This window comes from Schistocerca gregaria, chromosome 8 (genome assembly GCF_023897955.1).
Source record: "Schistocerca gregaria isolate iqSchGreg1 chromosome 8, iqSchGreg1.2, whole genome shotgun sequence".
Taxonomy (NCBI): Eukaryota; Metazoa; Arthropoda; class Insecta; order Orthoptera; family Acrididae; genus Schistocerca; species Schistocerca gregaria.
In genome coordinates, this window is record NC_064927.1 from 210923697 (window position 1) to 210939410 (window position 15714).

Sequence of the window (15714 nt, forward strand, 5' to 3'; positions counted from 1 at the left end):
GCTTAACACAACGTGGGATAATTTTTTTTTACAAAGGTCATCGTTCATGTATGCACTTACAATTCCATCGTCACGTGTTACCCTATCTGGCGGTACACATTGAACACTGCTAGCATGTAATCCCCAAAGGTACTCTGTATATTTCTCCACACTTCATTGTGTTTCATGTCTCGCCGTACTCCTTCTCTTCTTGTAAGTTTTTGTTTTACGTATTGGCTCATCAGACTTACTACTATCGTTACAGTTTCACAGTAGGCAATGAAGGATTAGAGATAAGAAAAGCAGCGATAACCGCATTTAGGTTCAAGTCGAAGACCACTTCTGCACGCTACAATCCTGCTCCTTCTAACGTATCTTGCACATCTAGGCAACCAGATTTTTTCTTCAAGAGAGGTCGTCTGATGGTATAGTCAGTGTCACTACCTGAATTGTGGGTGTACTATTGCATAGCCCTATCATTTATACCAACACGTTTGTCGTTCAACATTCACAGTCTGCCTATCTTCTGTGCACTGCCAGCTTATGGACTTGCTGAAACTTGCGTTACACTTTCCTGCGACCGATAAATGCAGCATGATCCGTTTACTGTTTCTCTCAGAAACCGCGGTAGTTTAATCTTTAGTAAGCTTAAATCCAGATTATCCCTATACATCATAAGTAATTCAATCATACAGAAGAGTTAGCATGACAGAAGCTTCGCACCGCACAGAGAGTATCGCAACTAAATGTAATAATATTTACGTCGTTATCTTGCATGAAAGGATCTATACTAACAGGCTGCAAGTAAAAACCTCGATACTACGAGTGTATTGTCACTGGAAATGAGACAGTGAACAGGGTATGGCTAAGGAGTCGCATGGCATTGTTGCACCGCGCTGGATTTAGCAGAGCGGTCTACGGCGCTGCAGTCATGGACAGTACGGCTTGTCCCGGTGGACGTTCGAGTCCTCCCTCGGACATGGGTGTGTGTGTTTGTCCTTAGGATAATTTGGGTTAAGTAGTGCGAAAGCTTAAGGACTGATGACCTTAGAAGTTGAGTCCCATACGATTTCACACACATTTGAACATTTTTTGGCATTGTTGCCTGTAGAAGCTGAGATGTTGTTAGTTAATTTAATTAGAAAGGGATTTCTTGTTTCACATACAGTGGCCTTTATTCTTGCGATATGTGAGAGCTGTTTTTTAAATGTATGTGTTGAGTGTAAGTCACTGTTTGGATGTACAAGGCGTGTTATTTTTAAATAAGGTCCATTTTGTTGTAGACACTAGTAGTTTTTGTCAGCAAGGAACCTGTCTGCTGCAGAAATTCAGCGACAGATATGCGAAGTGAACGGTGATACTATTATGAGTGAAACCAAAGTACGTAAGTGGGTACGAGAATTCAAAGATGGCCGCCACAACGTCCATGATGAGGACAGCTCTGGTCGCCCTTCTTTGATTACAGATGATTTGGTGGCCTCCTCTGAATCGAGGATTTGTGAGAACAGGCGCTTCACAATAACAGGTCTCTCAAACGAATTTCCTGACATGTCGAGATCTGTGCTTTACAAGATTGTTTCTGAACTCCTGGCAACAGTTTAGGAAACTGTGCTCCCGATGGGTCCCGAAACTCCTAACAGAGGACCACAAAAACCAAAGATTTGAGTGTGCGATGAAGTTCTTGACTGTTATCACAAAGAAGGTGACGGCTTATTGAGTCAGATCGCAACTGGAGACGAAACATGGGTTTTGGATATCACGCCCAAATCGAAGTAACAGAGCATGGAATGGAGACACACACACTCGTCTGTAAAGATGAAGGCCAAACAGACTCTGTCTCAGCGCAGAATCATGGCGTTGGTACTTCGGGTTAGGCATGGTGCTTTGTTGGTCGACTTCATGCAATGAGGAACCAGTATCAATGCAGAAACATACTGCTAAACCCTGAGAAAGCTACGCAGAGCGATTCAAAACAAAAGATGCGGCATGTTGACTAAGGGAATGGTCCTCCTCCATGACAATGCAAGACCTCACACTGCAGTTCAGACCTGCTAGTTATTGGACAGTTTTGGCTGGAAAGTTTTAGACCACCTACCCGACAGTCCTGATCTTGCACCGAGCGATTGCCATCTGCTCCTCCACCTCAAACAACACGTCACCGGCAAGCGTTACAATGACGATGAGTGATGTAAAAACGGCAGTGAACTTTTGGGCATCAGAACAGGTGGCAAGTTTTTATGAAGAGGGTATTTTAAAATTGGTTGAGAGGTATGATACGTGTTTCAACAAACTTGGCTACTATGTCGAAAAATGGAGTGAAGTATGTACTTTCTGAAAATAAATTTAGTTTTCTGAAATAACCTGTCGTTGTGAACTTAAGTTCAAACGGACCTTACTTGAAAAACACGCCTTGTATATATGGTGTAAAGTCATGTTTCAGTTGTACGAGAATGAGGAGAGAACTTGGACCTGGCCCCGACATATAGCTCACTTCTCTGAAATACTACCAAGAGGTCAGCCAAGCTGAACGTCCTAATATGAGGGACGTAACATCAACAATGTTGCGTTGTCACACTTCATGAGACACTCAGGAGGGATCTGGTATTGTTGCCGGTCACTTGCACAAGCACTGGTGATAAGGGAGCATCTTTCGTTACCCCAAAGCTGTTGCCGACGCAGTATAAGCTGCTTATCCACAACAGTGTAACACTAAGATAGACGAAACTTACTGAATGTAGCGTGGATCAGGATCTGAGTGGGAAATGATGAGGGTGTAATAAATATATCTGAAACTGTATTTCTCCAAGGTTATTTTTATTTGACTACTGAAGTATTAAAGCCAGTATTATACAATATTAGCAACACAGAAGGCACTAGAACATTGTCATAATGAATTTGCAAAACGGTTCGTCTTCCTTATCCAGCATAGGGGAGAACTCCAGCTGCAGCAGCATGTGGGTAAGTCCCAGCAGTGTACGGATAACCGTTTATCCTTGCCGTGTAGGGGTAGGCGCCAGCAGCGGTGTAGGGGTGAGCAGCTGCAGTGTAGGGATATGTTCCAGCAGTGTAGGGGTATGTTCCAGCTGTGTAGGGGTATGTTTTGGCTGCGTAAGGGTAGGTTTTAGCTGTGTAGGGGTAGGCATCAGTCAAGGGGTTGTAGGCTGCCGAATAGGGGTAGGCCCCTGTGTAGCCCAGGGCGGAGTAGCGCCCAGCCACGCCAGAATAGTACGGGTTGTAGGCTGCCCCTGCAAATAAAAAGACACACTATTACCGCCAGGGTAAAGAGACGAGAACAGTATGGGAGGCATAAATACCCAAACATTAGTTATATGTCTTTAGTATAATGCGAAATAATAATCTAATATTTAGAAATTATTGAATTTTAGTCTGTTTCGTATGCAAAGGAAATATAACTGAACTGGAAACGTAAAATTACATGACTTCTAACTGGTATTACACTCATATTAAAACTAAATGACGCTGTATTCTAAGTGTAGCCGTTATATACACATTTCTTTTAAATTTTTCTGCGCTTAACATTTACCATCTACCGGAAGATATATGCTTCAAACTTTTCCGAAATACTGTTCGATAATTACAACATATCTCTGCGTTACGTTAGTTCATTTTTTATTTCCCTTCCAATGCTGGCACTAACATTACAACAACGATACATTCTGCAGCTGGTACCCTGACATAAATCTGGTACCAATTAAAAAAGCGAACAGAAAGACGCCATAGATTTCAAATTTCGTTCTTCGTCCTCATACCCTGGTACAACCGTCCTATCTCTCGTTTCCGAAACTGATGTTGTTTCTCTGATGTAACGCATAGTCTTACTGTCTGCATACTTTTTCTAGAGTCACAGATATCCTAAACCAGTAGCTACGTTGCACTATGCAACATGAGCATATTTGGAACGTTATGCCACTTTCACAATAATGTTATAATACCATGCATCGAAACGAAATGAAAGTGTAAATTACAGTCTCTCTCAGAGCAAACTGAACATTCTACTATCACAGTCCTTCAGCTAGTCCATATTGAAATAATGTCTGACTACAAATAACTTTCGGTTTCCATTAGCTACTAAACAAAGGACTGATAATATTTCATTGACCTCAATCTACAAATTTTGACAGAATTTTATTATCGACTAGCAGCTTTCCTCGATGAAGATGATCCTTCTTCAGAGAAATTTTCTTTTAATAAAAACAAAGATTTTGTGTTGTCGATGGCAACAGTTGATATTTTATTATTGTTTAATTATCATTCTGAAATCACATTTTATCAGTGTGACCATTGCAGTTCAAGAATGTGCATAATATAACCCTCAATTTACTTGCCGAATTTTATAGTATCGCGCCTCTCAGCTTAACTTATTCAGCTTTTGTGTTCCCTGAGCAATTTTTGTTTTTCACCTCAATATCTACCCATTTCTCCTCTTCCTCTTATTTTGTATTAGTTTGCACCTATACTGTCTTACAGCCACTGTGTTATAATAATAATACTCTCCAAAATCACTCGTGTTAACAGGTGGAATGAAAGATAAAGACTAAGATATTTCTGTAATCTTTGGTTATGAAATTAGTAGATTCTAACATGCAAAGAGAAGAAAATGAGATTTGGAAACATAATATGGCTCATAGATTCATCTTTGCATTAATGCCCGTGTATTTCCGAGCGACTGAAAAGAAGATTGTTGCAAGCAGTTGTTAATTGTTCTTCTGGTGAATATAACTGTGGATCGCTGTGTGTACAAAGAATCATTCTCCCACCTATACTAATCTCGCCAAGCCAGAGCAGAAACATCATTAGTAACTTGTTCTATGATTTCTACTAGCTGTGTTCGCCTCCAGTATTTGTCCTCCAGGATTTCTTATAGATTCACGGAAGCTGTTCCCTGACATCGTCACTTACGTCCCAACATCATACTCTTTTCTCTAAATAGTATGTACCAACATCTGTTGTATTGTATTGTGTATTTAAACCGGGAGCCTAGAAACGACGGAGGGGCTTCGCCCCACCATAGCCCTCAGTGGGTGACAACCCCACAGCAAGCCACAGCAGCACACCCACCCCGCCGCCACCCCATACCGAACCCAAGGTTATTGTGCGGTTCGGTCCCCAGTGCCCCCTCCCCCCCCCCCCCCTTCCTGGAACGTGTCGTACCAGACGAGTGTAACCTCAAATGTTTGCGTGGTAGAGTAATCTTAGTGTGTGTGTACGTGGAAACGGTGTTTGTGCAACAATCGCCAACACATTGTATCTGAGGCGGAATAAGGGGAACCAGCCCGCATTCGCCGAGGTAGGTGGAAAACCGCTTTAAAAACCATCCACAGGCTGGCCGGCACACCGGATCTCGACACTGATCCGCAGGGTGGATTCGTGTCGGGGATCGGCACGTCTTCCTGTTCGGGAAGCAGCGTGTGAAACGGCGCGGCTAGCCGCGTGGGCTGGTCTGTACCATGTAACATTTTCCTCGGCGGTCCTGCCAAGAACAGAGAAGTGCTCGGTTTGAAGAAAGACTAAGGTAGAGATACAGTATTTCTCCTATGCTGTGTACCATGTGTATCGAAAATTCAATTAAAAGACAAACGTGTCACATGCGGAATTAAAAATTCAGTGTGAAATTGTGTGAATGATAAGATACATTAATTAAAATGATTGTGTCAAAGTGTTAGAGAGTAGGTGAAATGAGATTAGCGACAAACCTAGAACCAAAATTGGAGACAAAGTGTTTGATGAAGCGAAAGAGTTACGCTCCATTGAAAGGAGATTAACGCATGACGCAAGAAGCAAGGAGTTTACAGGAAATAGACCAGCGGAATCGAGGAGAGCAATCTTCACCACTGTAGGTCTACCACTACGGAACATTGGTCTTTAGCAGCGAAAGTAATTTCTGAGAACTGTGTATGGAATACAGAATTGTGCAGAAGTGAGTCATGAGCTGCCGGGAAACCAGAGATGAAGATGGCATTACAGGGGAATGCTGAAAATTAAGTCGTTTGCTACAAATAGAAATGGGGGTGTTCGTCGCATAATTGGAATTGTAAGAAGTATATGGAATTTACTAATTATATGAATAAACAGGATGATATTGTAAGCGTTAAGACTCAAGGGAATGACTTCCATGGTACGAAACGGAAGGTAAGAGCGCAAAAATAACACGTGAAGACTAAGACATACATGCAACAAATAACTGAGAACGTTAGGTGCAAGTGCTGGTCTAACAAGGGAGATGCATGACTTCAAACGCTCAAATATGCTCTGAATATAAATCGTTCATCCCAAAAACAGTGTAGTTAGCCATTCGCATTCAGGACGCTTCTGTTTTCTGCTATTGTCATTTCTGGCAGGTGAATATTTTCCGAACAAGAATGTTACGCTGAAGGTAGTGATACCGCATAAAACTTTCTGCTGTGTACTTGTCTAGACAATATGAGTTCCACATGAAAAGGATCGTTGATTATCTGAGACTACAACGTGAAACACTAGAAATAAAGTTACGTGAAAGACATTTCATCATCGGTCTTCAGTCAACTTTTGTGCAGTGACATACATGCCTAATTTCCAATGTGTGTGGCAAAAGTCAGATTATGACATTTACATATCAATATCATCGTCTGAAAATGTAATTCTGTGGCGTTTAATATTGGACTACTTAAACGCAGACGTGATACTGAATGACAGAAGAAAACAGAATTTAATGAGACGTGATTATTGTTCCGTTTCAGTTTGTTTTGACCACTTAATTGAAAACGCATATACAACTTGAAGACTGAACAGCTGTGCAGCTCTGTCGGGTAGTAGAAAAATTTCACATAGAGTAGTTATTTTAAGCAGAAGGAAGTATAACCATTAGTCACGACATTACAATGCGTGTTGTTTTGGTTCTATTATATCAATATTTTGTTTCCTATCTTAGACTTGGTGCAGGTGATCATTCAAATGCCTCTCGTGGTGGAACTCGCAGTTTCGTATGCGAATGTCTCAAACCAGTGGTTTTGAGATAAGCGATTAATATTTTAAGCTCGGCTTCCTGGTGTCATAAGCTTTCAAGATCTCCTACTTCTTTCTCAAAAGATGTATCAGATGAGGAGATGATCATGAGAAAGGAAATCAACGTGCACCGCCACGAACCATCACAATAGTGACGGTCCGAGGAATAAAAGAAAAAACTGTTTACTGGAATTTATGGTTAACTGATATTTAGATGCTGCGACTGGTTCGTTGATGTCACAATGTGTAACGCAATCGGTTAAAAAAGAAGCCGGATAAAATGAAATCGCACATACACTTCAAGGACGCAAAGAAAGTCGAAGAAGGGAGGAATTGTTCGACGGCAAAGAAATCGATAAATGTAATTTGTGTTTTCAGACAAACAAATTATTACAACTTCAGAAAAATTGTATGATTTATTCAAAGGAAATATCTTCACAAATTCAGCAAGTCAGTTTTGTCCTATTGTTTCATTAGTTCTTCAAAATCCCAATCTGTTTGAAGGACCCTGCCCAGAATGCTACAAACTTTCGCAATTGTAGATAGATCCACAAGACAGTTTGGCAAGCACGAAAACAAGCAGTAGATACTCTCGCTGTGTGTAGGCAGGAATCATCTTGTTGAAATGTAAGCACAGGATGGCTTACAATGAAGGACAATAAAACGGGACGAAGAATATCGTTGATGTGCCGCTGCACCGTGCGGGTGCCGCTGATGGCAACCTCAGGGATCCTGCTGCGAAAAGAAATGTACCGCAGACCATCACTGTCAGTTGTCAGGCCATATGGCGGCGACATTTGGTTGGTGTGCCTCCACAGACACGTCTTCACTGAAACTTCCTGTCAGATTCAAACTGTGTGCCGGGCCGAGACTCGTGCTCGGGATCTTTGCCTTTCGCGGGCAAGTTTGGAAGATAGGAGACGAAGTACCAGCAGAAGTGAATCTGTGAAGACGGGGCTTGAGTCGTGCTTGGGAGCTCAGTTGGTAGAGCATTTGCCCGCGAAAGACAAAGGCCCGAGTTCGAGTCTCTGTCCGGCACACAGTTTTAATCTGCCAGGAAGTTTCATATCAGCGCACACTCCACTGCACAGTGAAAATCTGATTCATGTCTTCACTGGTCATAGGCGGTCATTTTGGTGCATGCACGACTCATCAATGAAGACAATTCTACTCCAATTAATGAGATTCCAAGCCGAAGACGTGTCTGGAGACACCCCAGACAGCTGTGGGATACCAATCTGAGAGTCGCCCGCCATGAGTCCTAACTGCCAGGATGATGGTCTGGGATGCCGTTTCTTTTCATTGCTGGACCACTTAGGTTGTCACCTGTGGCACCATTACAGCACAACGGTATACCTACGATATTCTACACGCAGTTTTGTTGGCTTTCATGGCAAGCCATCCTTCCCTTACATTTCAGCAAGATAATGTTCGCCCGCCCACGACGATAGTTACTACTGTTTATCTTTATGTTTGGCAAACGCTGCCTTGGACAGCAAGATTTCCGGATCTCTCCCCAACTCAGAACGTTCTGATCACTATGGGCAGGGTCCTACAACCAGCTCGGGGTTTTGATGATCTAAAGCCCCAACTGGACAGAAGACGGCATGCTATTTCTCAGGAGGACTACCAACAACTCTGTCAATCAATGACAAGCCGAACAAATGCTTGCATAAGCGAGAGAAGTGGACCAATGCCTTATTGATTTGTTCAATTTGTGAAGATCTTGCTCTTGAATGAATCACCAAACATTTCTGAAATTATAATCGTTTGTCTGTCTGTACATGTACATCACATCTATCAGTTTCTGTCCCATTCGGATAATTCCTTCGAGGGGTGCCTATTTTTCTTTTTTCTTACCGTGTACAAAAGGGCAGGAAAAACGCATATGAAAGCGTATGTATTTCGAATGAACATATTGTACACGTTACTACGTCTAACGTGAGATGATTTTAGGAGTTCCTTACCTGTGACCAGGGGGTCGACCGCCTTCTTGGACCTCTGGACGCTGGTGTCTTCGGCAGGAGCGGCCAGGGTGGCGCCCGTCACGGCACACAGCACTAACACCTGAAATACACAGTGCCAGCATTGCCACAGGTTCTGCAGGACAAACTAAAGCAACTTATTAAGACAGAGGCAGGGGAGCCAGTTACAAGAAACCGGCACCCGACAAAATCCGACGCAAACTCGGTCAGCGGCGTCCAGTATGAGGAATATGCAATCGCTGACAGTCACAAACCGCAAACAAACTCTTCTAACAAGCAGTTGTTTCTGTGATGACAGGGCAAAATTCGTTGTTATAGAGAACTTAAAGAGAAAAAAAAAATGATCAAAAATTTCAGAGAGCAAGCGATCCAATCTAATCTTTCCAACTAAGAAGTTTACGACAGTAAGAAGATGGTAGCGACAACCTTGAAGTATCCAGGAACAGAAAAAGCACCCTTACGTGTCGTAGGGAATACAAGGGACAGGGCTGGAATAACGCCTATAAACGTACTGATGAGCGCTTCGTGCAATCTTTAATGGGGACACGGTGAATGTGCCTGACTCTGTGATTTCGTGGCACCTACTCACTTAAGTTTAAGAGTTTTTACGTATCTTTAATATTTAATTAGTTACGTATAAGTGACAATAGTTAATGTTCGACCACAGTGACGAAGATTATGTAAGAGCAAGGAGAACCTAAAATGTCGAGACCTAACACGAACTATGTCGTAGAATGACGAAAATATTTTTTACAGCTGCTATATAAGTGAAGAAATAATTACACTCTGTGAGTCTCATTCACATTGCATTCGTTTGCATATTTGATTCTGATTCTGATTACTGTTATAGCTGAATTAATATACCGGTGAGTGTATGTTGAAAATATAATATGAAATCAAAATGTTATTCAAAGTTGTGTGTTTTATTTATGGAATCCCAGTCATAACCTAATTTCAAAACTATTGTGAGACAAGTGGCACATGTTAAAGACGAGACTTTTGTGGGAGACTTTTAGTGGGCTTCGCCGACATTTAATCATGCTGTATATCTGAAAAATTAGTCCGCAATGTTCGAGGTTACTTTAAAGTAGTTAGATAATATTCCTGAGAGGCGTCACGGCAAAGTATTTTCAGCGACGTTACTCAAATCTGACAAGCTGCAATCACAGATAACTTTGGTTTGGAGTCGACCTATTTTATGAAAGACATTTATTAACATTATTTATGACATATGCTTCATCTCATTAGCAATGTATGACTCAAAGATATATCGGAATCGCATTACAGCTTCGTGTAGGATTCCACTGATATAGCTAAATAAAAGTAATCATAATCTGCCACCAGGAACAGTATTCCAACGTGAGCAGGAAAATCTAAAAAATAACTTTTTGTTTATATTTCATATTTAGTTATTGTTTCTTTCATCCAAATTTCAAATGTGTGTGACAGGCATGATGCATCACTTGGCATCCATAGTTGGAAATATGTCACCACATTGGGAGTACAGAATGAAAATAATCCGAATCATTGCACAGCTGCCGCTGCCTAAAGGGCTGGTCGCAAGCAACGGATGACTCAACCGAGCGAATTGGCGGTTGCTCAAATTTATCGGCCGACATGACACCGGAATCATACTGATGTTGTATTTGCACTACGTGCTGAAATGTTGGGTCAGGCTCTTCCGGAAACTGTTCTCCAAGTCTGACATCAGTTACAATGTAGATGATCACGTCACACAGCATAACATCTGAATCATAATCACCATAATCACTTTTGAATTTGCATTTCCTCTGTTACCCATTCGCTATAAGTTTGATCTGACCTTCTATTGCAATGAAAGACTTGGTACCTAGCTGCCACAATTTCTGAACGAGGCGAAACACAGCGCCTCCTTCACAGTGTTTGGTACGTTGTGAGCGATTACGTTGGGCTTCAAACTGTTGCAACCACTAGAGCCATTCATCTTGTTGTTTGTTAAACTGGCGAAAAGGAGGTATGGCACTCGGGGCTACAGTAGGTGCCTACTGCACTATATTGGTGGCCTGAGCTGTGATTGGCTGCTATACCACTTTTAGCAGTGTGGCAATTTGCTGAGTATAAAATAGAAACATCTGTGTTAGCTGCGTTTGCATCTAATACTTGCAGCTGAGGTGCTTGAACAGGGGGTGGGATAGGTGGGTTGTTCATTTTGGACCATGCAAATGCATTAAACAGACAATGAAAGCAAGAAAATTAAGCGCACAAGCAAAGCGCAGCTCACTGCCCCCCCCCCCCTTCCAAAAAAAAAGACTACATTCATCCAGTATTTGAGGATGAGAGCGCTTAGCGGTTTCCAACAAAGTTTACACAATTTGAAAGCTTTTCGAAACTTGTTCTTGTTGGTGCCCTCCATAAAATAATGGAAGGAAAAAAGTTTATAGCGTGCTACATTTTCGGTGTTCATGCAGTACAGCTTTAGCATCAGGCATGACATTTTAATTTATTTCCCCAACAGTTCTTACATGAACATATAAAGGAATTTTAAGTTCCTTGGTTAACCAAGTCTGTTCATTAGCCTGCAGGTTCAGAACTTCGAAAGGAACAAAACCGAAGTAATTACGATTTTCCACCTTCAGCCATGAAGGGTTCAACCGTTTAATATAAAATATTTCACCCGATAACTTATTTGTAACGCAGTCAGGCATTTGGGGCTGTTTCATACATGCAAGTTCGATTCGTTAAAGGATAGCAGTTTTTTTGGGGGTGGAGGAGGGGTGGGTGTTTGTGGAAGGAGTGTTGCTGATATGAAGCTCGAGAAAGTAAACCCATGGAGTATTGCATCGTGTGCAAATGAAACGTGGATAACCAGAAATCCGGAGAAGAGAACGCTGGAAGGATATGAAATATGGTGCTACTGATAAAAATTAAAAATTAAGTGAATAGACAAAATGACATACATAGAAGTTCTATAAAGCATAGAAAATACGTTTTTTGAAGCCTCTTACTATATGAAGGGTAGTTACTTTGATTTCCGCTACGACACTTAGGCATAGCAAACTTGGTTGTGGAAAGACCAGAAATGGGAAAGAAAGGTTAGGGAAGTCCAGGACTAGGACATGGGAAGAACGTTGAGGATTTTGAGTTCAGCAGTTACGCACAAAAATGCAAATGCTGTCAATTAACCTAAATACCTAGGGATTACAATTACAAAAACCTTAAATTAAAACAATCACTTGAATAATGTTGTGAAAAAGGCAAACCAAAATTTGTATTTTATTGTAAGAATACGTGGAACATGTAACAGATCTACTAAACAGACTGCCCACATTAAACTTGTTCCGGTCATCTTCTTGAGTACTGCTGCTCGATATGGGATCCTTACTTGGTAGGATTGGCAGAGGACATGTAAACAGTTCAAAGAAGGGCAGGTCGTATTACCGCGAAATAGGTAAGAGCGTGTCAAAAATGAGCACAAAGAGTTCCTATGGGACACGCGCAACTACATAAGACAATTTTGTACAATGAGAAAAACCGCAAAACCGTTGCTTAATGCGCAATATTATATTGTGTAGGCGACCGGGTTCAGAACATTTAAAGTTCCATCACCTGTTGTAAAAAATAAAATCACATATCTTTATGAGGCCACCCTCACACCAATGTTGTTGTACAACCTAAGGTTCCGTGTCAAAAGGATAGAAGCGAATTAAGTTCCACAAAAACCGATCACCTGTGCTACGCTATCTGGAACACAACCTTTGGTTCCAGAACAACACTGGGGTGAGAATGCCCTTAGTTGGCTAAGAGATATGATTTCTTATACCAGGTGCTGGAACGTTGTTCGTAAACCGGCCGTGTACACAATAAAAGTTGTGGATTAAGCAACTGTTGTGCGAGTTGTTCATTTTACATAATTTCACGGATACGATGTTCAAATTGGGGTGGCTGTTATTAAATCAAAGGCGCATTTCGACGGTGCGTAATCTTTTCTTTAGATTTCAATCTCCATATTTTTTCCTTACATTGAGAAAATATTTTATTGATTTCCACCTGCGTAAGGATTAATGATCTTCGTAATAAAATAACAGAAATCAGAACTCCCAATGAAATATTTAAGTGTTCCTTTGCCCCTCAAGTGGTACGAGAGTGAAACGGTACAGAAGTAGTCTGAAGGTGGTTGGATGGATCCCCAGCCTGGCACGTAAGTGTGAATTGTAGAGAAGTAGTGTAAACCTAGAGATATATTTAGGGACGAACAGTATTGCACCAGGCAGGGAAAAGCAGTCATCATCAACACAACAGCAACAAACTGATATGACAGTTGTATCGTGTAATACAGATAGATTGCTACCGTCGATGTTCATGAGTGGAGATTAGAGTGAGAAGGAAGATAGCTTATTTTAATATCCAGCTGACGTAGCGGCTATTGGAAATGGAAAGGAGGGATAAAGAATAATGATCAACGTCTCGTTGACGGCTTCCTTATTCGATGCGAAACGCTAGCTTCGTTCAAATGGTTCAGATGGCTCTGAGCACTCTGGGACAACATCTGAGGTCATCAGTCCCCTAGAACTTAGAACTGCTTAAACGTAACTAACCTGACATCCATGTCTGAGGCAGGCGTAGCAGCAGCGCGTTTCCGGACTGAAGCTCCTAGAACCCGCTAGCTTGGTTGGGAAAGGAAATCTAATATATGCTGTTCAGGGACCCCATCCAAAAATATGCCTGAAGGGTGGCCGAACTTGATTTAAGTCGCCTTCCTTCCTAATGTAAGTCGAGTGTCCCAGCACTGCACAACTTCACTCATCATTAGAAACAGAGCACAATATCGGAATACAGAAAGATATGGTAGGAAACCAATTGGAGCATTGCCTAAGGAAACACCATGGCAATGGCCTCCACTGACTCAGTGAAGCGGTGAATCTATAAGTAAATCATGAGGGCTGTCCTCACCTCCTCTAGAAAGTGGGTCCAGTATGATAAGCATTGAGCCACCTGGCACGGCTGCTATGTTACACCTACATCTGCGTGTACACTCCGCAAGCGACTCGTGTGTTGTTGGAGGCTAGTATGGTGGGAATAGTTAGGAAGTTGTTTCAGCAGCCAAGTCCTCTGCTGTGGAGTCCGCCACTGGAACTCCAGTGCAGTACCTGATGCTTTCGCGTTTTCTAAATAAAGCTCTAACAAAAGGCGTCCTCTTCTTTCAGTCATCTCCGTTTCCTCTCTCAAACCTACCTGGTACAGATCTCAGACAGACGAGCAATATTCTGTTATTGGTTAAACAAGGGGTTTGTAAGCTACCTCGTTTGTGCGTGGATTACTCTTCCCGAGGGTTCTTCCAGTGGAACTTTCTTTCACTGCTTTTACCTGTAGTTAGTTTTACGTCGTCGTTACAATTTAAACAGCTCTGTACGCATTCTCGTAGGCGTTTTATGCCTGTGACAGCTCCCAGTGATTCTTCTGCGATCATCTAACCATATAATAATGTCGCCCACTTATGTGTAATACATTACATTTATCTATACCGAGCTTCAGCTACAAATACGTATATGAACTTCAATTGTCTGCATTTCCTTCTGCATTCGGTACATTTTTTTTCCCGTTGCGCGTGTTCATGTATTAGGTTGGTGCGTCAGTTCGTAGCATATATGTAACAGTAATGTACCATGGCGTGCGCCCAAAGCTACTTTACGTTCGATGGTTTCCCTCTAGTAACTCTCATTACTTGTTAGTGAGGCCTCTATCCGATCACAAAACTGGTGTGATACGCGGTTCGCGAATTAGAGTGTAGCGCCCGTAGGCACCCAAGCCCTAAATACCGATTGGCGAGTACAAACCAGGGAATACGAAATGGTTTCAACGCATTATGACGAGAGGACTCAGTCACGTAATTCACAGACTTTCGCAATGTACAGCCTCAGCAATAAGGCGTATTCGTTTTGAATGGAAACGTGTGAGAAACACAAGTAAAATACTCACCAGCTTCATCATTTTGCAGAAGAGAAGTGTGGACTTCAGCGATGAGAGCGGGGGATAGTGCGGTCGGAAGACTGCGTGTGAGGATGGCCGGTCGGCCGGTCGGCCGCGCCTTTTATACGCGGGAGCAGGCGAGTACGTGCGGCCATGCTGCCCCCACCAACACCCACATCCCCACACCGAGTTAACACCGGCCATTAATTACCGGCACCTGGGTCCGTCTTAATAACCTGCACGATGGGGGGAGCGAAAGACGCGAACATGCCGATTTCTCAGTTTCGTGGCGGCTCTTGTAGCATTCGCACGGGCTTCCATTCTCTCTCTTCTCGGCCCAAATTTTCTTTGTCGTTATCGCCTCGTCATATCAAAATCCCGCTCAAGTTTATATCATTTCGAAATTACATGTGAATTAAGCGTGCAGTAATTAACATAGTGTTTCAGCGTTGAAAACTGGTTAAAATGTAACTTATCAACGTAAGCATGCTAAGCATATTGTCTGCGGTCTTGTAATTTTCTTTAATAATATACTTGAGCTTAACTCATATTAGAAGTTTTATTACCAATTCCGACTTATTACCGAGTCCTCATTACATGTTCTGTGTAAACATAAATAAAAGTTTATAGCAGAAAACTAGGAAACTAAATGGCAAACTTCTGTACACAACCGTAATTTTATGTGCAGTGTACATTTTCGACCACAGCTGTTACTATCGGACTGTCATCCGTCTTGATTTTTTCATCTAACTTGCTAGGCGTTAAATGTTACATTACTAGTTTCCACTTTGAAAAGATATTA

General features: G+C 42.0%; 2 protein-coding genes across 2 annotated transcripts in view; both read right to left on the reverse strand.

Moving 5' to 3' along the window:
• Window positions 1-15714, reverse strand: part of LOC126284147 (uncharacterized) — a 144250-nt gene that overhangs the window by 91135 nt on the left and 37401 nt on the right. The gene's annotated exons all lie outside the window — the stretch shown is intronic.
• On the reverse strand, window positions 2773-14993 carry LOC126284148 (uncharacterized). The gene is made up of 3 exons (XM_049982869.1): window positions 14922-14993; window positions 8949-9048; window positions 2773-3224 (listed from the first exon to the last, which is right to left on the reverse strand). The coding sequence occupies exons 1-3, from the start codon at window positions 14931-14933 to the stop codon at window positions 2896-2898; spliced, it is 441 nt and encodes a 146-aa protein (XP_049838826.1). The 5' UTR covers window positions 14934-14993; the 3' UTR covers window positions 2773-2895.